This window comes from Tenrec ecaudatus, chromosome 17 (genome assembly GCF_050624435.1).
Source record: "Tenrec ecaudatus isolate mTenEca1 chromosome 17, mTenEca1.hap1, whole genome shotgun sequence".
Classification (NCBI taxonomy): Eukaryota; Metazoa; Chordata; class Mammalia; order Afrosoricida; family Tenrecidae; genus Tenrec; species Tenrec ecaudatus.
This window is the reverse complement of record NC_134546.1, coordinates 49,777,100-49,797,810: the sequence shown is the minus strand read 5'-3', so window position 1 is coordinate 49,797,810 and position 20,711 is coordinate 49,777,100. Positions and strand designations below refer to the sequence as shown.

At 44.0% G+C, this 20,711-nt stretch overlaps 1 protein-coding gene across 1 annotated transcript in view; it reads left to right on the top strand.

Annotated features, from left to right (window-relative positions):
• The window catches only part of CYFIP1 (cytoplasmic FMR1 interacting protein 1), a 113,980-nt gene extending 94,669 nt beyond the window's left edge, over nucleotides 1-19,311 (top strand). Inside the window, exons 24-31 of the mRNA XM_075535398.1 lie at nucleotides 1,377-1,520; nucleotides 3,232-3,322; nucleotides 4,686-4,816; nucleotides 10,138-10,210; nucleotides 14,109-14,203; nucleotides 14,877-15,115; nucleotides 15,503-15,650; nucleotides 18,622-19,311. Of these exons, the coding sequence (XP_075391513.1) occupies nucleotides 1,377-1,520; nucleotides 3,232-3,322; nucleotides 4,686-4,816; nucleotides 10,138-10,210; nucleotides 14,109-14,203; nucleotides 14,877-15,115; nucleotides 15,503-15,650; nucleotides 18,622-18,786 (1,086 nt within the window). The 3' untranslated portion in view covers nucleotides 18,787-19,311. The remainder of the gene's footprint in view (nucleotides 1-1,376; nucleotides 1,521-3,231; nucleotides 3,323-4,685; nucleotides 4,817-10,137; nucleotides 10,211-14,108; nucleotides 14,204-14,876; nucleotides 15,116-15,502; nucleotides 15,651-18,621) is intronic.
• Nucleotides 19,312-20,711: the final 1,400 nt, after the last annotated feature.

Below are 20,711 nucleotides of genomic sequence, written 5' to 3'. Positions count from 1 at the left end.
TAAGGCAAAGTTTTCATAACAGAACAAACATTTTGATGTCGGGGCTGGAAGATTAGGGCAAGGGAAGATAAACAATAGGCTAGAGCAGTTTTCCAATGTGGGTGATACTGCCCTCTAGTGGGGCGCCAGACCAATTCAAAGGAACTGCAAAAGCAGATACCTCCACCTTATCCTAGAATATGGTTATAGTACAAAAGTTGTTCATTGATAAGGGGGTGCTGAGTGATTTTTCCCCCCTGAAAAGTGGGAAGTAGACCAAATAAGTTTGGGAACCTGTAGGCTAGCAGACAGACAGATATTAATTAGGGCGAAAAAGAAGATAATATTGAGGTAGAGCAAGCTGTTGGGGGTGGGGTGGTGGTAAGCAACTTAAGTTGTTAAATACAAAATTGATTATCTGAAATGTAAATCACGTATAGTTCACAATCTTTTTGATATGATGTTCACCATATCGGCTGTCTACTCTCTTTTTTTTTTTTTCCGGTAATCTATAGGTTTTCCTGCAACTAGTTTTTTCAGCTTTTTTATCTAAAAGTGTCTTTACAGCACCATAATTTGTTTATACACGTACAACACGTATGTGCTACAGAATGCTCCCCAGTGCAGTTTCTACATGCTTAGTTCACTGATAGAGATTATGTCTTTCGTATCACTATTCTTTCATGGGTTATTCTACCACCATTAACATAAACTCAATGCTTCTGTTATGGATTCAGTTGGATGTCTCTCCCTGCCCATGTCTGCCTTCCCTCTCAAATGTATATAGCAAATCCTAACCAAAATGGTTGCATTGGGGAACGGGCTGTCCCTACTACTGTGCACCCACGATCTCTGAAGATGAGCTTAGCTGTTTCTTCCTACAGTTCCCCCTGGTGTTTGCTTTTCCCTTGTAGTCCCTCTGAGGGACTGGGCTCCTCGGTAAGTTAATCCAGGAACTCGGGGCAGGTGTGTTGGGCAGAGAGTGCCCAGGCTGTGTGTCTTCAGGGCCTCAGATGGCCAATCCATTTTGAACCACTGACCTTTTGGTGAGCAGCCAGGCTCCTTAACCACTGTGCCACTTGGGCTCCATTTTCTCATACCAGAACCCCCAAAATATCTTCCGTCGAATTGACAGGTTAGTAAATGTTTAAACACAAAGTGGTTTTATCACGCCCCGCATGCACATGCACACACATACCTCTTTTAAAAGCAACATTGCTTTTTGTAAAAGATGGAAGACATACCCATGTTCAGAGCAAATTCATTGGTATTTTAGCCCCAGGATGTGATGTTTTCAGTAATTCCTTACATCGCATTTCTTCCCCTGAGTGCGTGCAGAAGGAATGGGGTTGCGTCTCAAGGCTGTGTCGAGTGCTTGTACCCCTTGTTCCCTCCAGGCTTTGAACCTGGCCTACTCCAGCATTTACGGCAGCTACAGGAACTTTGTGGGTCCTCCACACTTTAAAGTCATCTGTCGGCTGCTTGGATACCAGGGTATCGCCGTGGTCATGGAGGAGCTGCTGAAGGTCGTCAAGAGCCTGGTACGTTCCCTGCACTGGGCGCGCTTCCTTCCCGGGGGCCTTGGTCGCGGGTAGAATCATTTAGGAGGCGAGCAGCCGCTATCGGCTGTGAAGTTGCTCGGTGGCATGTGTGCGGAGTGTAGAATGAACAAGTGAGGCAGCAAGTGATGCAAACCTAGGTGGCAGGCATGTTGGTGTCGTTGCTGTGCTGCGGCGTGTCACAAATACAAGCCTGACTGGTTTGCATCTGCGAGTTACAGTCCCTGGTCTAAGTGGTGTACACTTTAGACCAATGTCTGAGGGTAAGCAAAAGCCCAGTGTTTGTAGAAGCTTGCTCATCGGGACATTTTTAGGAAAGGTGATTTTATTAAAGGATACCCATAATGAATTTTCTTTTCCTGTACGTAATTTTCAGCATTCACTAAGATAGCGTCTTTTTTCTTCTTCAAAAATTTTAACTTTTTAAAAAATTTCATTTTGTGAGTGAGACCATCTATTTTAAAAGTTATTTATTGCCAAATATAGACTTTCCATGTCTTTTTCATGAGTCACACACTGTCCCAAAAAAGTTTGTGTGGCAATGCGAAGTAGGCTAAAATTGAATTAAAGTAAACTTAGGCAAACCAAAAGTTCAGAGAATTCTAAGATACTGACAAATTTTAGTCATATCAGTGAAAATAAAAATCTATTTAGAACCTCGATGGTTTGGTTGCTGGGGACAGCTATAACCTCATGACCCATCCAGGCCTGCCAGGCTCCGGCCCCCTTGGTGACATGGGCAGTGATGGTTTGACTGGCCCCACTGTGGGTGCCCTGAGCACAAGGTTGCCCTGGTGCTGCTTTGTCTAGGCCCTGAGTGCATCAGAACTTGCAGAGCCCCATGGGAAAAACTATTTTCCTCCAGTTCTCTTGACTGCCCATCCCGGACCTCTGGGCCATGAATGCCAGCCCTTCCTAATTACTTGCTTCTCCCTTACCCCAGGGGTTTCTCTACTGTGTGGTCCACAGCCTGAAAGCACCCACGCCTTATCCCGTGCCTCAGTCGCCCCAGCTTGGCCAAGAGGCTCTAGAATGGGTCGTGAGAGTGAATGTGACACAGTGTGCCAATCAGACCTCTAGGTGTGCATACCAGTGCCTCACAGGGGTGCCTGACTGTGCAAAGGGGCAGCCCTCCTGCCTCTCCACCACCTCGTGCCTTATCCTATCCCATGCCTGCCAGGGCTGTTGACCACACCGCTCTCTCCTGCGAGGCAGTTGCACTTGGCTTTTGGGTGGCATAAACGGTGGTACAGCCACATGGATGCTCTGAGCCATCCTCTCTTATTGGCATCTGTAGGACTCGTGATCTGAAAAGGGCATGGGTGTGGAATGTGAAGTACTTCTCCCAAAAATGGGACTTAATTCCAGCCAGAGTGACCCCGCATGTGCCAAAGTCAGCATGGTACCAACCCTCACCTCCAAGGAGAGGAGAGGTGTGACTGATGCAGCCCTGTCTTCTAGTAAGAGAGGGGAGGTGTGACTGATACAGCCCTGTCTTCTAGGAGAGGGGAGGTGTGACTGATGCAGCCCTGTCTTCTAGGAGGGAGGAGGTGTGACTGATTACTAGGAGGGGGGGTGTGACTACTAGGAGAGGGGAGGTGTGACTGGTACAGCCCTGTCTTCTAGGAGAGGGGAGGTGTGACTGATTACTAGGAGAGGGGAGGGGAGACTGATGCAACCCTGTCTTCTACAGTTGCAGGGCACCATCCTGCAGTACGTGAGGACACTGATGGAAGTGATGCCCAAGATCTGCCGCCTGCCCCGGCATGAGTATGGTTCTCCTGGTGAGAGACTGGGCATGGGGTGGGGGCGCTGCTGCTTTTGAGGGGTTAGGAAGCACGGCTGGATAGGAAGCAAAACTGCCCCCTTTTAGAGAGTGAGAGAAAAATTAAACTGGGTATTACGGATGACAATAGATGTGCTTGCTCTGGTGGGAGGGATAGGTGTTTTGGGAAGTATAATGGGGGCCTGTTTCACAAGTGAGGAACTGGGGGGCGGTTGTCAATGCAAAATGCTCAGGGACCTGGGGGGTTTACAGGGCCCACAGGTCTTGCCCACATTTCAAATTAGAAGGGAGCACGGGGCTTATGGGGCTACAGCTCGATATCCTTCTCGGGGTGGCTGTAACCATCTCCTTCCCTGTTTTCTCCTGCCCCATCTTCTTCTCATTCTCGCCTTTCTGTCCCTTTCTCTCCTCTTGCCAGTTCCTTCCCTACCCCTCTCCCCTTTCCTTTCTCCCCTCAATTCCTTTTCTCTCCCTTCCTTTCTTTTCCCACTTCCAGTCCTTGCCCTCACTCCCCTCCCCAATCCCCGTTTTAGAACCAGTCTTTCTAGTTTCACCCCTCCAAAAAGATCTCCTTGAGGCAAGCTATTTGGAAGTTTGCTTAGTTGTTGAACATAAATATGATGACCTGCTCTGTAAACCTTCACCTAATTCACAATACAATGGAGGGGATAGAGTAAAATAAAATAAACAGGACTGATGTGTTTTAAAACTCTCTGTGGGTGTTGAGTGGGTTTGCCTGGAATCTGAGATCTGCTTGGGGAATCTTGGCTTTTTCTTGTTTTCTTCTCATGCCTGTCTCATGGTGCAGACATCCTGTCGGGCTCTGGACCTGCAGGGGGACTGGATGTTAGCTGCATGTTTTTCATAGATGCCCCTGATCAGATGATCTAGTCCTTGCTGTGCCTGTAAGGCATCTGGGTGGCACAAGGCATTAAGAATTCGCCTGCGAACTGAAGGGGCAACACTTTAAGTCAACCAGCGACTCTGCAGAAGAAACAGGAGGGATTCTGCTCCCATAGAGGTTGACAGCCTCCGACACTCAATGGAGCAGCTCCACTGGGCCCTGCTGCGGGTGGGGGCTCTTGGTCCTTCATAGAGCCTCACTGCCTCTGCTGGAGGACCCAGGGGGCTTTCTCCCTCACTCTTGTCCTGTCACTGCCGCCGCCTCTGAAGACCAGAGGCTTCTTCCAACAGGCCATGTGGGGGTATGGGGGCGGTCAGACCACCCGTGTGGGGAGGCATTGGGGACAGGAACATTGTGGCCCTCTCCATAGCAGTGTGCTGTTGCGATGCAGTGTGTGTGGCCCCCAGTCCTTCCTCCTTCTGCCTCCCTAAATGCGCCGTTTGCTCTCTGGCCACAGGTATCCTTGAGTTCTTCCACCATCAGCTGAAGGACATTGTGGAGTATGCAGAACTAAAGACCGTGTGCTTCCAGAACCTCCGGGAGGTGGGCAATGCCATCCTCTTCTGCCTGCTCATCGAACAGAGCCTGGTGAGCCACAGCCATGAGGACAGAGGAAGCTTTGTCGGAGGCGTAATTTGTGCGGGGTCCTTTAGTGGGAGATGGGTGACAGTGCTATGAAGCAGCATTCTTTGGTTTTAGAAAGTTTGATCATAAGTTTGGTGATTCTGTTAGGGTGTCTTACCCCGTCACTGAGCTTCTTAAACGTGTATAGTCGCATCTGTCATGGTATTAGGAACGTTTTCCTCGATTAAATCTTCAACCTATTATATCATACACACTAGGTATTTCATTTCATAGTACAACGTTGACAAATTTTCAACTGAAACAAAATGCTGGGTCAAATCTAAGAGGCCAAATGACACTAGGCAGAGGTGCCCAGGACGCAAAAGTAAGGCATTTCCTTGTGGGATTCCTAAGTTGGGGTGGGCTTCCAGGGGTCCCCCTTACTCTGTATTCCACCATGGTGGTATCCACAAGGCACATCTACTTTACCAAAATAAGAGGAAAGTCATAGTTAATAAATAGTAATTCAAGAACAATGAAGAAAATTATAAGATCCATAAAAAATTTTAGCATAGAAAACAGAAAAACCTAAAAACACCAGCATCACAAAAAAATGCATAGCAATCTGACAGCAATCAATTCATATTTGTGATAATTATATGAAATATAAATGGATTACGTGCTCCAGTTATACGTAAGAGAGCAGCAGAATAGAAACCGCACCACCCGAAGCCAAGCTGGCTGCCCTTGGAACCAGTTCCAGCCCACAGCCACCCTTTAGACAGCACCGACCTGCCCTGTGGGTTTCCAAGACTAACTCTTTACAGGAGTAGAAAGCCTCGTTTTCTCTCCGGGAGTGGCTGCTGTTTTCAAACTGCTGACTTTCCCGTTAGTACCGGGAACCCTTTCAAAACCTCTTAGACATTAAACACTCTGAGGGAGTGACTCCCAAAGCCTGGTAGTCTCAGGGGACACCAAGGACAGTTGGCACAACATAGTCTACAGAGATCATTGATGAGTAGTGACTGGAGTCTGAAATGCTTTTGAGTGGTCGTCTGTCATGTAACTATTGTCCTCTCTCCACCAGGAGCAAAGGAGAGTGAAGGGGGGGGGAAATAACACACCTTTGGGGAAATAATTGGGCGAAAGGAATAATGGACTACTCACATTTCCGCCTTCACCATCTTAATCCTGGAATAATTAGATGCTGTTTGGCTACTCCTAATGTTCTGAAAGGAGCTGTATTAGAATAGGTCTGGATATAGTAGGGGGAAAATGTGAAACAAGCTCAAAATTATTTTTTAAAAAAGGTCAGGTTTACAGGTCACATAGATCCTGGTTAAAAGCCTGAAACTGTGTCCCTTAATCCTCCCTGAGGGCTACGACTGAACTCATCCGTGTGGCTCAATGTTCAGCCCCAAAATAGGTGTTTGAGGCGAAGAAAGCACTAAGAAGGTACGCATTCCTTAGAATAATGACAGTTAAGATCGAAAGGGCACCATTGCCTAAGGACAAAATGCAGTGGGCTGAAGGGGTAAGGAAAGCAAGAAGCTTCAGGGAAAGTGGAAGAATAACTGAGGTGACAGTGGGGGGTGCTCATCATGAAACAGAATGTGCAGGATTGTTGGGTGGAAAGTTGATTTGCTTAATAAACCTCCATCCAATGCACAATAAAAAAAGAAAAAACAAAATTAAGGTTCTTCTGACCCAACACCACTTCTGGTGCTGACAGTTGACAGTTTGTTGTACCGTGGTGACAGAAGTGTTTCTGTGATGCTGGGAATTATGTCACTGGTATTCAAATGCCAGCCGGATCAACCAAAGTGAAGAGGTTTCAGTGGGGTTTCCAGGCTAAGAACCGACTATGAAGAAGGAATCAGCAGCCCACTTCAGAAGAAATAAAAGCAACCTTGTGTATAGCAACAAAACATTGTGGCCCTGCAGGCCTAATGAATGGAAGCTGAACATCGTCAGAGATACTACAAGAACATGGCCCCTTGGGTCAGAGGGCACTCGAACTGTGATTGAGGCGGTGTGACTTTCAGAGCCTGGAGTCCGCCATGCTGAGGTGAATGGAGTAAAGCCTGTGAGAGTAAACCCTGCTGGAGGAAAGCCTTCGGGACCTTCATTGGCTGATAGGGCACAATGCAAAATGACAAGAAACAGCTGCAAAAATCGGAACTTGGAATGCACAAATTATGACTCTAGGAACATTGGAAAAATTAAATGGAACCACATCAATAGCCTCAGCATTCATGAGCTGAGGTGGACTGGTACTGGCCATTTTGAACTGGAAAATCATGGTTTACTATTCCAGAAATGATACAGTCAAGAGGAATGACGTTGCATTCATAGTTAAAAAGGACATGTCAAGATCGATCGAAGTACGATGCTGCTGTGATACCATGATATCTATCCACTGTAAAGGAAATCCAATCAATACAACATTATTCAGAGTCATGCAATAACCACGAAAGTGATGAAGAAGTTAGAGAATATTACCAATGTCTTCAGTCTGATGTTGGTCAAACATACAATCAAGATAATTATTGGTGATTGGAATATAAAAGTTAGAAGCAAAGAGGAAGGGATAGTAGTTGGAAAATATGGTCTTATGATAGAAACGAAGCTTAAGATTTCATGAGAAAGTTTTGCAAGACCAATGACTTCTTCGTTACCTTTGTGCAACAACACAAATGGCAGACGTCTACACATGGACTTCTCCGGATAGACTACACAAAAACCAAGTCGACTATACTTTCTCGGGAAGAGATGATGGAGAAGCTCAGCATCAGCAGTTAAAACCAGTCCAGGGGCTGACTGTGGAACAGGCCATCAATTGCTCACATGTAAATTCAAGTTGAAGCTAAAGAAATCGAAAACAAGTCCATGAGAGCCAAATTATAACCTCCAACACATCCCACTCAAATTTCAAGAACAGATTTGCTGTATTGAGCATTAATGACAGAAGATTTGCCAAGCTGTGGAATACATCAAGAGCATCAGACATGAAAAAAGCCAACGGTCGTTACAACAGAAAAGAAAGAAACCATCAAAGGGGATACCAGAAGAGACTGGAACCTGCTCCTGATTATCAAAATATAGCTAAGTGAAATGGAAGAAATGATGAAGCCAGAGAGCAGAATGGAAAATTTCAAAGGGCAGCTCAGGAAAATAAAGTCAGATGTTATAATGGGATGGTAGAGACTTAGAATTCGCGAACCAAAATTAACAAACTCAGCATATCTTAATCTGAAAACATTCCAGCCTCGAAGTACAATATTCAAAGATTCTATGGTCAAATACTGAATGGCGTGGAAAGCATCCAAAGATGGCTAGGACAGAGTCACTCTACCAAAAAGAGCTGTCCCGCCATTTCAGGAGGCAGCGTCTGAGCAAACACCAGCAGTACTGCAGGAAGCCTCACCAAAAGCATAAGCCAAACACAGGCTCCAAGAATGGAGAGAATGCAAGGTGAAGTGTCTCGGCAAGTTGATTAAGCACTGAAAGTGCTTACTGGTCTGTGCCAGGAAATTGGGAAAACAGCTACATGGCCAAGTGACTGGCAGAGATCCTTATTGATACCCATCCCAAAGAAAAGGGACCCAAAAGAATGTGAACGTTATAGAGCAGTATCATTGATATCACATGCAAGCAAAATTTTGCTGAAGATCATCCAACAGTGGTTGCAGCAGTCCATCAATAGGGAGCTGCCAGAGATTCAGACCAGATTCGGAAAAAGACATAGAATAAAGGATATCATTCCTGACATCAGATGGATTTTGGGTGAAAGCCAAGGCTACTAAGAAGTTTAGTTCTGTTTTATTGACCACGCAAAGATATTTGTGTAGAGTATAATAAACAATGGAAACCCTTGAAAGCAATGGGAATTCCAGAACGCTTCATTGTGCTCATGTGGAACTTGTCCATGGATCAAGAGGCGGTGGCGTGAAAGGAACAAGAGCATCCTGCATGGTTTAAAAGGTGTTCATCAGGGCTGTATCCTCTCACCATACTTCAATCGATGTACTAAACAAATAATTAGAGAAGTTGAATTACATGAAGAAGAATGTGGTATTGGTACTGAAGGAAAGCTCATTAACCTGCAATGTACACACGAAACAACCTTTACTTGCTGAAAGTGAGGTCTCGAGGCATTTGCGAATGAAGATCAAGGACTGCAGCCTTCAGTATGGATTACAACGTAGAGATGATGAAAATTCCCACAACTGGACCACTAGGGAACATGATAAATGGAGAAAAGATTGAAGTTGCCAAGGATTATTTCTTGCTTGGATCCACAATTGATGCTCATGGAAGTAACAGTCAAGAGATCAAATGACACTTGGCACTGGACAAATCTGGTGCATCTGTTTAGAGTTGAAATTCAGGGAAGTTACTTTGAGGAGTAAGGTGCAAGCCATAGTATTTCCATTCACCTTATATGCATGTGAAAGTTGGACAATGAATAAGGGAGACCAAAGCAAAATTGATGCATTTGAATTGTGCTTCTGGAGAAGAATATTGACAGTCCTAAAAGGACAAACAAAGCTGTGTTGGAGGAAGTAAGGTCAAAGTTGTCCTTGGACGCGAGGATGGAAAGATTTCATCTTACATATCTTGGACATACCGTCAGGAGAGACCAGTCAGTTCCTGGAGAAGGACATCACACTGGATGAAGGCGAAGGGCAGTGAAAAGAGCCCTCGAGGAGGTGGACTGACGCAGTGGCTGCCAGTGGGCTCACTCGCGGGAACAGCTGCCAGGGCCGGGCTTTGCTTCGCGCCGTTGGGCACAGGGTCGCTGTGGGCCAGAAGCCCCTGTTGGCCCCCATCCACAGTGAGGACACACCCAACAGGAAGTCCAGCACGCCTCGTTGGGGCTCCGTGCAAGACTCTGTGGAAAGGGGAGAGCAGGACTCATTCTCACCCTTCGTGGGGCCTTCAGTGGGGTTTGCAGAAGAACACCCTTCCATCGAAGATGTCTGATTGAAAGCTGTTGTTCCTGTGACCAGAGCAAATCAGCTGGGGAAGGGTGGAGGGGAGGCTGCCAATTGGTAAATCCTGGATAAGTAAGCTCACATTTGATGCCCACTGTTACTTTTGGATATTTAGCAGTCACCTTTCAAGTGGTGAGAACTAACTGCACCCTAGGCATGTTTCAAGTGGCATACCATTGGCCAGGGCAGACACAGAGCATTCCGTCATCACAGGGAGTCCCTGGGACAGTAAAGACCTATGGTATTTACACTCAGTATTAAAGTTGTACATTATTTCCAAGACCAGATTTTCCCGTCCATCTTTTCTGTGAGAATGAAATTACTAATGCGTCTTTCTCTGTGTTCTAGTCTTTAGAAGAAGTTTGTGACCTGCTGCATGCTGCCCCTTTCCAGAATATCTTGCCCAGAGTCCACGTGAAAGGTGAGTGTGTCTCAGATGTCTGAGTAACCTCACCCCCGGCTTGCAGACTGTGCGGCCATGTCAGATAGGATATGTTTGGTAAGTGAGTTGGTGCATGTCTAATCAGAACCAAGGATAACTGGAATAGGAGGGCATATTCGATAAATAGTAAGTAAACAAAGCATTTATGGCTGAAACAATAAGATGTTTAGAGTTTCCTTTAAAATAACATTCTGAAAAAAAAAATAACATTCTGGCAAATGAGGTAAATCCCCAAGTTAAGAACCTCCAACTTACAGAAAACTCATGCTTAAGAATGGCTTGTCATAAGTCTGCTGTGTTAGAACTTTGACTTCCATGCAGTGGTTCATAAGAAGAAATGCACCCCTTACTTTGTGGTACTCATGAAAACACTGTACCTTGTAGTTCGTTGGCTCAAGGAAGAACACCACCTACCTTTTAAAATGGGCTCACATGGCTGTGAACAGTGTGAGCGCGTGACTTAGTGTTTGGCCCAAATGTTCCGCTTCTTTATCCTTGCAACCATCCCTCCAAACCGCAAGGCAGGTGCCAGTGCTGGTGCTGCATGGAAACAAAGTGTTCGTAACGAAGCAGTTAGGACGCAGGCAGTCACTGGAAACGCACCGAACTACAGTTGGTCAGCAGTGAGAACCATCTTGAAAGTTTTAGTGAGGGTCACGGAGCATGGGAGCGGCCCGCCTTGATGGAAGCCACAATGAATACTAAGCAGTGCAGTAGTTTAATTATTGAGGTAGAAAGGCTCTTGATGTGACTAGACAATCAATCAGCATAAATATGCCTACTAGCCTTCCTTTAGTATAAGCTGCTTCCAGTTCATAACGACCCTATACAGGATTTCTGAGGCTGTACATCTTCGCTAGAGCCTAACAGTGTCTTTCTTCCTAATAGTAGTGGAAGGGTTAAAATCATCAACCCAGTGAGTAGCAGCCCACCATCCACCCAGGCTCCTCGCCAAACCCTGTTGTCAAGTCAGCAGCCAACTCTCTTCTTCATGGAGAAAACTTGAGAGTCTTCCTCTGGAGAACAGGAATGAGACAAGGATGCCCATCCTCACCTCTCTTACTGTATCCCGTACTCACACAAGAAAGGGGGAGACGGTGCTCCACCTGGTCTCTCTCTCTACCAAGGACATGATCCTGTGCATCGAGAATCGCAGACATTCCACTAGAAAAAGATGAGAAAAGCTTAGCAAAGTAGAAGGTCAGCACACAAAACCCCATTGGTTTCTTCTACAAGGGGGACTCCAAAAAAGAAAGTCAAGGAAACAAATTGATAACATTTCCAGGAATAAACCTAACCAGTGATATAAGATGCTTATGGAATGAAAACGATAAAACATTGCTGCCAGAAACAAGAGACACGATAGTCCAATCTTCGTGGATTTGGAAGCCTTGCATCGTGAAAAGGTCAGTGTAAATCCCAAAGGATCTACAGATACTATGCAGCCCCAGTCTAAATTCCAGCAACATTGCGAAATGGATGTTAAATCACCTTCACATGGAAAGAAAAGCGCCTCCAAACAGCAAAATGAGAGGACAGAATAGGAGTCCTCCCACTCCCTGATCCCATCCAGCCAAATAACTCACACGGCCTGGCACTGGCTCCCTGAGAGACCCATAGATCACTGCAATAGAACTGAGAACCCAGAAATAAATTCATCCATCATGGATAGCTCTGATTCTTTTACATAGGGTCAAATTCTGTTTGGGGCTGAGGGAGTGGGCGGGAGGATTTGATCTTTAACAAATAATGGCTCAGCTGGAGATCCATTTGCAGAAAAATGAAATGGGATCTATACTTCATTGTATATACAAAAGCTAACTCAAACTGGATGAAGCACTTGAATGCCAAAGTCAAAACTATATAGTTCCTAGAAGATAGTTTTGGGACCTAATTTTAAAAACCGATTATTAAACAATTTCAAATGTACAAACAGCAGAAGGCAAATTAGATAACTGAAACCTCATCAGACTTAAATACTTAATTCTTCAAAGAACTTTACCAAAAGAATAACAAGGGCCACCTACAAACTGGGAGAAAATATTTTGAATTTCATGTCCTACAAAAGTCTAGTCTCAGAAATACATAGAAACCTTCAAGAACACTACACATTGAAAACTGGGCATAGAACATGGACACTCACTCTTTACCAAGGAGGACCTTTAAGTAGCCAACAAATATTTGAAAATAAGATTGTTAGTCATTAAGAGATACAAATTAAAACTCACTCTTACTAAAATGGCACCAATTAAAAAAATAAATAAATGGCACTTCACAAAAAAACTAGAAATAATACATTATGACCCAGTACTCCTACTCTTGTTATATACGCCAACGATTTAACTAAGAAGTAAAGACATAAGCATGCCTATATTCATTGCAGTACTATTCACAATAGCAAAATGATTGAAACATTGTAAGTCCCCATTAATAGATAAAAGGAGAAACAAAATCTGCTACACACAACACAGTGGAATAATACTCAGCCTTAAATAATTACGATGAGTTAGTGAAACATCTTGGATAAATCGTCAGAACATTATGCTTAGTGAAATAAGTCAATCACAAAAGGACAATTATTTTATGACGCACATTCTAAAAGAGGAATGTATGTATCAGTGTTTGGGGGTGGGTACCAGGAATGTTGGGAGGAGAGGAGGAATCGCTTTCCTGTTATGTGCTGTGATGCCAGTCCCGACCCCTAGCAACCCTACACGCAGCAGAACAAAACACCACCTGGCCCCATACCATCCTCACAATTTTAGATAAATCTTGAAAGTAGACACTTGTTATAGTTGGTCATGGAAAAGGTAACTCCAAAGGTGGATGAAGTGCTCACGGTGTGACCAAAAGCAAATGATAGTACTGAGAAATATGCAAAAAACATCATTTTGTTAAAGAATAAAATAAAATTTTATAACTTGAAGACCAGTTAAGCTGGGGGGAGGGGGGATGTGTAGTTCCACATAGGTATGTATTCACAGGTGGCACCATTACGGCTATGTCTTAGATATGACTAAACGTTTTGTGGGCTTGGCTTTCTGAATTGGAAAGCTTAGGACCATAGTCTTTATAGGACAACACAGTTTATTTGGCATGATATAATTAAATAAATGTTATATTCTTTTTTTAAACAAAACTCTATATTCTATATCCTAATTTGGCAAGTAGTCTGGGGTTTTAAAAGCTTGAGATCAGCCATCTAAGATAGAACTGTGGGTCTGTACTCATCCATAGCAGGAAAAGGAGGAGGAACTGAGAGAAGAAACTAGTCTACATCGGCCTTGAGACCAGAAGAATATGGTGCCTGACTAACACTACTATTTGGAAAAGGGCCACCGCAGATCGGTACAGATAAAACAGTAGAAAAATATGGACCAGAACGCAGATTTTTTCAAATGTCCAAACTTACTATGAAGTAGTTGAAACTGGAGGACTCTCAGAAATGCTGTCCTGGTGTTCTCGCTGACCCTTCAACAGGAGCCCCGAGGTGACCCGTTAGCTAAGGAACAGGGAGGGAGGTCCGTTAACGAAGGAATGTAGCGTGTCTACTGTGGTCCTATAAAACTTATCTGAGGCCGACATGGTCAACAGTTAGCCAGAGGCAAAGTTGAAAAGGTAAAGGGCAGGGCAAACTACTTTACGGGAAAGAGAACAGACAGACTGATGAGAGGATTGGCACGTGGTGAAAAATGTAACCAATACCCATGAGTAATTTCTGTAGAAATTATTAAATGGGAACTTAAATTGCTGTGTAAACATTCACAGGAAAAGCAGTATTACATGTAGTTTAAAAAATTTTTCCAGTGAAGAAAACACATGCATAATCACTTTTTCATATAGAAGAATGTCGAATAATATGTTCTTTCCACTGCAGAGGGCGAAAGACTGGATGCCAAAATGAAGCGGCTGGAATCAAAGTACGCCCCGCTCCACCTGGTTCCGCTCATCGAGAGACTGGGGACCCCTCAGGTCGGTGGCCTCGGACACTGTTGCCATTGCCAACCTGGGCAGCAGGACCAGGCTGAGGGGGTGGGCTTTCGAGCGTGGTTTCTGAGCAAGGCCACCTGACTGACGGGCGCTGTGTGACAGTGTTCAGCTTCATGCAGCTGCTTCTGCCCTCCCAGTTACAGGCATCAGACATCTACTGAGACATGTACTTTTAATGAACGGATGTGGAGAGGGCTTAGACTATCACCTGGTTCCTAAGACGTGCGCAGAAATGTCGATTATTGTCCACCTGAAGAAGTCAGTGGGTATTGTAAGACAGGAACCGTGTCAGGGTGGAATTCTGTAAATGTCTGTCAGCTAACACTGCCTTCCTAACTTAATAACTCAGCTTGGGGGAGCCGTCCTGTTCTCCAGTCTCCTGGACTCCCCTCGTGCCGCCTCCTACCGTGCTGGGAACTAGAAGTATCCTGGTTAAGAATCCCTCGATATATACTTAGTCTTGTAATTCAAGATAATAAAAATGTTCCACAAACTTTTGAAGCCCCTTCATAGGTCATTGCTGGCATATTCATTTTCTAGATATTTTATAAGCCATGATCGTTTTCCATAAACCGTCATTAAAAAAATAAAGTCATAAGCCAGTAGTAGCATTTAAGCTTCCTCCCGTGACCTGCCGTACGCTTCCTTTCTGCAGCAAATTGCAATAGCAAGAGAGGGGGATTTGCTGACGAAGGAGCGCCTCTGCTGTGGCTTGTCTATGTTCGAAGTCATCCTGACGCGGGTCCGGACGTTTCTGGATGACCCCATCTGGCGCGGGCCGCTTCCTAGCAATGGAGTCATGCATGTGGATGAGTGTGTTGAGTTTCACAGGCTCTGGAGTGCCATGCAGTTTGTCTACTGCATTCCTGTGGGAACCCATGAATTTACGGTTGAGTAAGTGCTTAATCTTACCGTCTCAGTGTTGGCAGAAGGGCTGCTGAGGGGAGGAGGGAGGTGGGGAGGCTAGAGGTAGGCAGACACAGAAGACTGCCTTCCTCTGGAGGAGGACCCCAAACCTACCAAGCTGGCTTGGCTGCTTTAATGCCATAGAGGTGACTCTGTGTCCAATATGGCGCTTCATGAAGTCATTATTCACGGAGAGACTGTATTTAGCAAAAGCTAAAGAAATCGTATACTGCATATACTGTTTACCTTTCTCTGACTGACTTATGCCCAACTAGCTCTTTATGGGTGGCCAGTGACACAGATGACTTGGCTAATGACTTGTAGACAGACTCATCCAAGACTTCCGAATTTTTCTTCTCCCATTCCTGTTTTTAGGCAGTGTTTTGGTGATGGGCTCCACTGGGCTGGCTGTATGGTCATTGTACTTCTTGGACAACAGCGACGCTTTGCCGTACTGGATTTCTGCTACCACCTACTTAAAGTCCAGAAACATGATGGCAAAGATGAGATTATAAAAAACGTGGTAGGTGGAAGAAAATTGTGCATTGATAGTTCACAAAAATATCCCCCTTTTATTGAAGCAAAATAAATAGCACAGATTGAAGCTTATTTTTTCCCATTACCAAAGTAAATCTATAATTGGTGAACAAAGCTGTTTAGCAGTTAAGCTACTTTGCCTATTTTCATTTCTTTTAATCATTTTATTGAGGGCTCATACAACTCTTATCACAACCCATACAAGCATCCTTTGTGTCAAGCACATTTGTACATTTGTTGCCACCATCATTCTCAAAACATTTGCCCTCCACCTGAGCCCTTGGTATCAGCTCTTTTCCCCTTCCTTAGTGCTCCCCTCTCCCTCATGAACCCTTGATGATTTATAAATTATTTTCTTGTCTTACACTGTCTGACATCTCCCTTCACCCACTATTCTGTTCTGTCCCCCAGGGAGGAGGTTATATGTAGATCCTTGTGATCGGTTCCCCCTTTCAACCCCACCCTCCCGGTAATGCCACTCTCTCAGCACTGGTCCTGAAGGGATCATCTGTTCTGGATTCCCTGTGTTTCCGGTTCCTATCTGTACCAGTGTACATTCTCCAGTCTAGCCAGATTTGTGAGGTAGAATTGGGATCATGATAGTGGGGGTGGGGAGGAAGCATTTAGGAACTAGAGGAAAGTTGGGTTGCATCGTTGCTACCCGACGGGCTGCCTATTTTCCTTTTCAATGTTCAGCAGTAGGTCAAGGCCCGCTCATACACATCATCATCTGCTTTTTTTTCTTCTGCCTTCAATTGGATAAAGTGTCTTGCTCATATTAGATTTGGATCCAACTGTGTAACCTAGGATACGCTTTCTCTTGTCCGGGAAGCAAGCATTCATTCTCATGGGTTCTAGGGATGAAGGCGGAGACATCTTTAGAGAACATTTTACCTCTCTCACTTGTCATTTCCATTCCCTTGGCTGAAATCAGAGCACTGCCTTCGTGGGTCTCTGTCATTCACTTCAGCTGTGTTTAACTTACTGAGGTTTAATCGATTTCAACAATCATTGATTTCTAAAAATTTTGTCTTTTAATCGGAGTTGTTGATGTTGTGCGCCTTTAATTGCAAATCATAGCAATCCTGTGACAGTGTAGAACTTCCCTTATGGTCTCCTAGGGCAAAATCTTTACATGAGATCCCCATGTTTTTCCTCCCACACGGAGCCACTGGGGGATTCAAAGTGCCCTTTGGGTTAGCAGCTGAGACCTTCACCATTGTGCAACTCAAGCTCCGTTGAAATCTGGGTAGGAACTAACAATTATTCCTTTGCTGGATTTATATTTTTTACAGTTTATTTTCTAGCTCATAATTCTAACTTGGAGGTGCAAGGGATAGAACCACTTTGCCATGGACAGTTAGGTTTTTGCCCCTGTTGCGTGGGGACTTACTAACCCCAGAGGGACTACGTGGGGGCCCATTTTTGACTAACCTCAAGAATGATGGGTCCCATCATATCCACTTGGTGAAGCAATAAAGACCTTGGAAAATGACAGTTCAGTGGAGCTTCCAGGGTGGCAAGGAGGCCTATCTGCTTATGGGAGAACAGGCCATGCCGCCTTCGCACGGACACCTCACCCTGAACCTTTCCTTATGGGCTGGAATCCTTTTTCTCTCCCCTTTCTGCTAAAGATAGCCCTTTCCTTTGCAGGTTTATATCAATGAATTAAAATGATATCTAGAAATCGAGGATAAAGGCACCCCAACCTAGCCCCATGTCAATGAAGATTAGGATTCTGAACTAGTTTGAAGTCGTGTAGGAACGAGAGGCCTGCATAAAGCAAATGAGATCCAGAGTGACCAGGAAAGGGTAGCCAAGAGTATACCGGACACATACCAGTGTGTGGTATGTATACCGGACACGTGTATTATCCATGACAACTTCCACATCAGAAATAGCTGGTCTCGGTTTCCTTAGAGTTACATGGCACTGATTTGCAGAAGTTCTTGTGGGTGTCTAATTCTTATTCTATTCTGAAATGTGTCCTATACATTCAATTTTTTTGTAAGCTCTTAGTGAACTTAATTTTGATTGCTTTCCCTCTAAGATTTACATTTGTTTCTGCTCATCTCCAGGGGCTATAAACCTGGGAGCATTTTAACTTAGAGGGTTTTGACTTTGTCGGGGAGTGCCCAGGTATAGTACAGCATGCTTTATATCCCAGGCTCAGTCACCTCACTCCACTGCTGCTATTGCGATCTATCCTAGACGAAGCCCTGGCTTCTGCTTTACGTCCTGCATAGGCAGACCCAGCAATGGTTTTCAAAATGTTTCGTTTTCTTTATCCAGATTTATTATAGCAGGAAGATAAGTCAAAGCACTTTGTCCATAATAACTACAAAGTCTAAAACTTACACTCTTAGTTTACTGGTCTTTCCCCAAGGAGCCCTACTGACGTAGTAGATTATCAGTTGGGCTGTTAACCACAAGGTCAGCAGTTCAAAACCACCAACTGCCCTGAGGGAGAAAGATGAGGATCTCGGTTCTGTGAAGCTATGTACAGCCTCAAAAACCCAAAGATGCAGTTTCACTCTGTGGTATAGGGTCCTGAGTAGGACTCATGCTGTCCGTGAGTGTGATTTTCCCCCCTGGTATCACTTTCACTGTGTATTTGCAGCTTTAGTGTGCCCACCAAACCCAACCCACTGGGACAGGCTATACCTGCCCTCCTCCTCCACGCCCCCCCCCCCCCGGGCTCCTTCTGATCCACAGAAGGTTCTTCATACCTGTTTGATGAATGAGTAGATCTGTAAGTCATGTTCAAGTGTATAGCTGCGAGTAGCATGAAACCCATACATTTGTTTATATTCAAAACTATCGTTCTTAAAGAGTTGCAAGAGATGGTGTATGTGTCAGGACCACTTGATTCAAGTCATTCCCGAAAAAGGTCCAACATTTGAAACACAAGCAATAAATGCAAGTTTTAAATGAATACGTTCTAATTTTCATTGTAGCCCTTGAAGAAAATGGTGGAGAGAATTCGCAAGTTCCAGATTCTAAATGACGAAATTATCAATATCTTGGACAAGTACCTGAAGTCGGGAGATGGAGAAAGCACACCTGTGGAGCATGTGCGCTGCTTCCAACCCCCAATCCACCAGTCCTTGGCCAGCAGCTGAGTGATCTTCATGTCCCCTGTTTAGGCATGTTTCCTTTCCATGAACAATTTACTGAGATTCTTAAGGGGCTATTTTTCAGTATCTCTGCCTGGAACAGGGGGGTGCTTTTCCATCTAAAAGCTTAATTTTATAAAACTGACTTATTTTTCTATACTAAAATTGTGCTTTTGAAAACTTGAAGTCTGAGAAAATTAGTTGCCAATTGCTGCCACCATATTCTAATAAAACTTTTTCTATGGCTTGTGCCAACAGTTAAGGTTGTCAGAAAGTGCTGTTTTGTTAAATTACCCCCTCAGTGAAGGATCTATTATGTTTAGAGACTTAAGTAAGTCTTAAACAAGATACTTATTAGCAGCTAATTGTAATAAAATTAACTAGAATTAAACTTAATGATTCAGGTCTTTTGCTTTCATTTAGGGATTTATCTGGTTTTTATTAAATAATCTTTTCTAAGTCCTTTTTTCCAGTGTTTCTGACAGTGATCTTGTTTTTTTTGTTGCCCAAGTCCAATTGTGACAAAATATAATTTGTGAAGCATGATTTAAAAGTTATAGAAATAAAATTAATGGAATATACTTGTTCATTCATTCACTCTAATCCAAGGCTCCCTTGCTTGGGTGAGGTGCCTTCCTTCACCTGCGCAGACTTTGTAGTTTAGCTTTGTATGTATGTTTCCAAGGCGCTGAAGGGAAAGCTAGGCGAATGAAATTTAGACAAGAGTGGCAACGAGCTGCCTTCTTCTTGATGGAGGTCAGCACAGGAAACTGGCTAGGGCCAGTGCAGGGCAGGGCATTGAGGCCAGGTCTTTTCTTGACCACCTCTGCTGTCCTTCCCAACTGCCAGGGTGCACTGTTTCCCACAACTGGAGCTTTCCCAGCTTCTCTGTTCAACTAACAGCAGTCTGGTCTATGATTTGTGTCGGGGAAATAGCTATGAATGGAGAAAACAAACTAGATTTTTAATATGAAGGCAAAACCCAAACTCACTGCCATTGAGTCGACTCAGACTCACAGCAACCGTATGTCAGACAGAAGAGCTCCTGTGGGTTTCCATGGCTTTCGGCCTTTATGGGCACAAAAGGGCTCCTTTTTTAACCCTGGGGCAGACTACTGACCTTGCAGTTAGCAGCCCAGCACAAAACCCACTGTACCATCAGGGCTGTTTGCAATGGCCAATATATATCTGGTTTAATTTGAGACTCCTGTAATAATCATCACAATAAAGGAAGCCATACAAATGTTTCCCAGCACATATAAAAGTTAAATTTATACTACACTGCTGCTATTAAATGTGCAATAGCATTATGAAAAATTTTTAATGTGTGAATTATAAAAACATGACAGTAGCTATTGGGGAAAATAATGGTGCTTGCTCAATTTAGGGTGGTCACAGACCTCCCATTAATAAAATAAATGAATGAATGAATAAGAACACAATGATCTACAAGTAGCAATAAAATGAAACATGACTATTGTCAAGTACTCAACTCTTGGACAACCCAGAGAGAGACTCCTGAGGTTAAGAGAGATTGTGTTCATCCTATACTAAAAGCCTAAGAGAGATTTTAAAAATTAATGACCAAATAGTTCATATTAGTTTTTTTTAATTTTAAGTATAGCAAGCACTAATGTACAAGACAATTTCAAGAGCTCTAAAATGCTTAAGGCTTTACTAGTGTATTCTAATCTTTGTATTCTAAATGGAGGCACCTTCCCCAGAGAGGCGGAGGCTGGACATATGAAGCATATAGTAATGTAATAAGAGCAATAGTGTATCTGTGGTATTCAGATTACACAGTAGGAGTTAATTAGGGTGGAAAATCCTATTTTTGTTTTGTTTTTTAAAATCACTTTATTGGGGGCTCTTACATCTATTATCACAATCCATACATTCATACATCGTGTCAGCCACATTTGTATGTATGT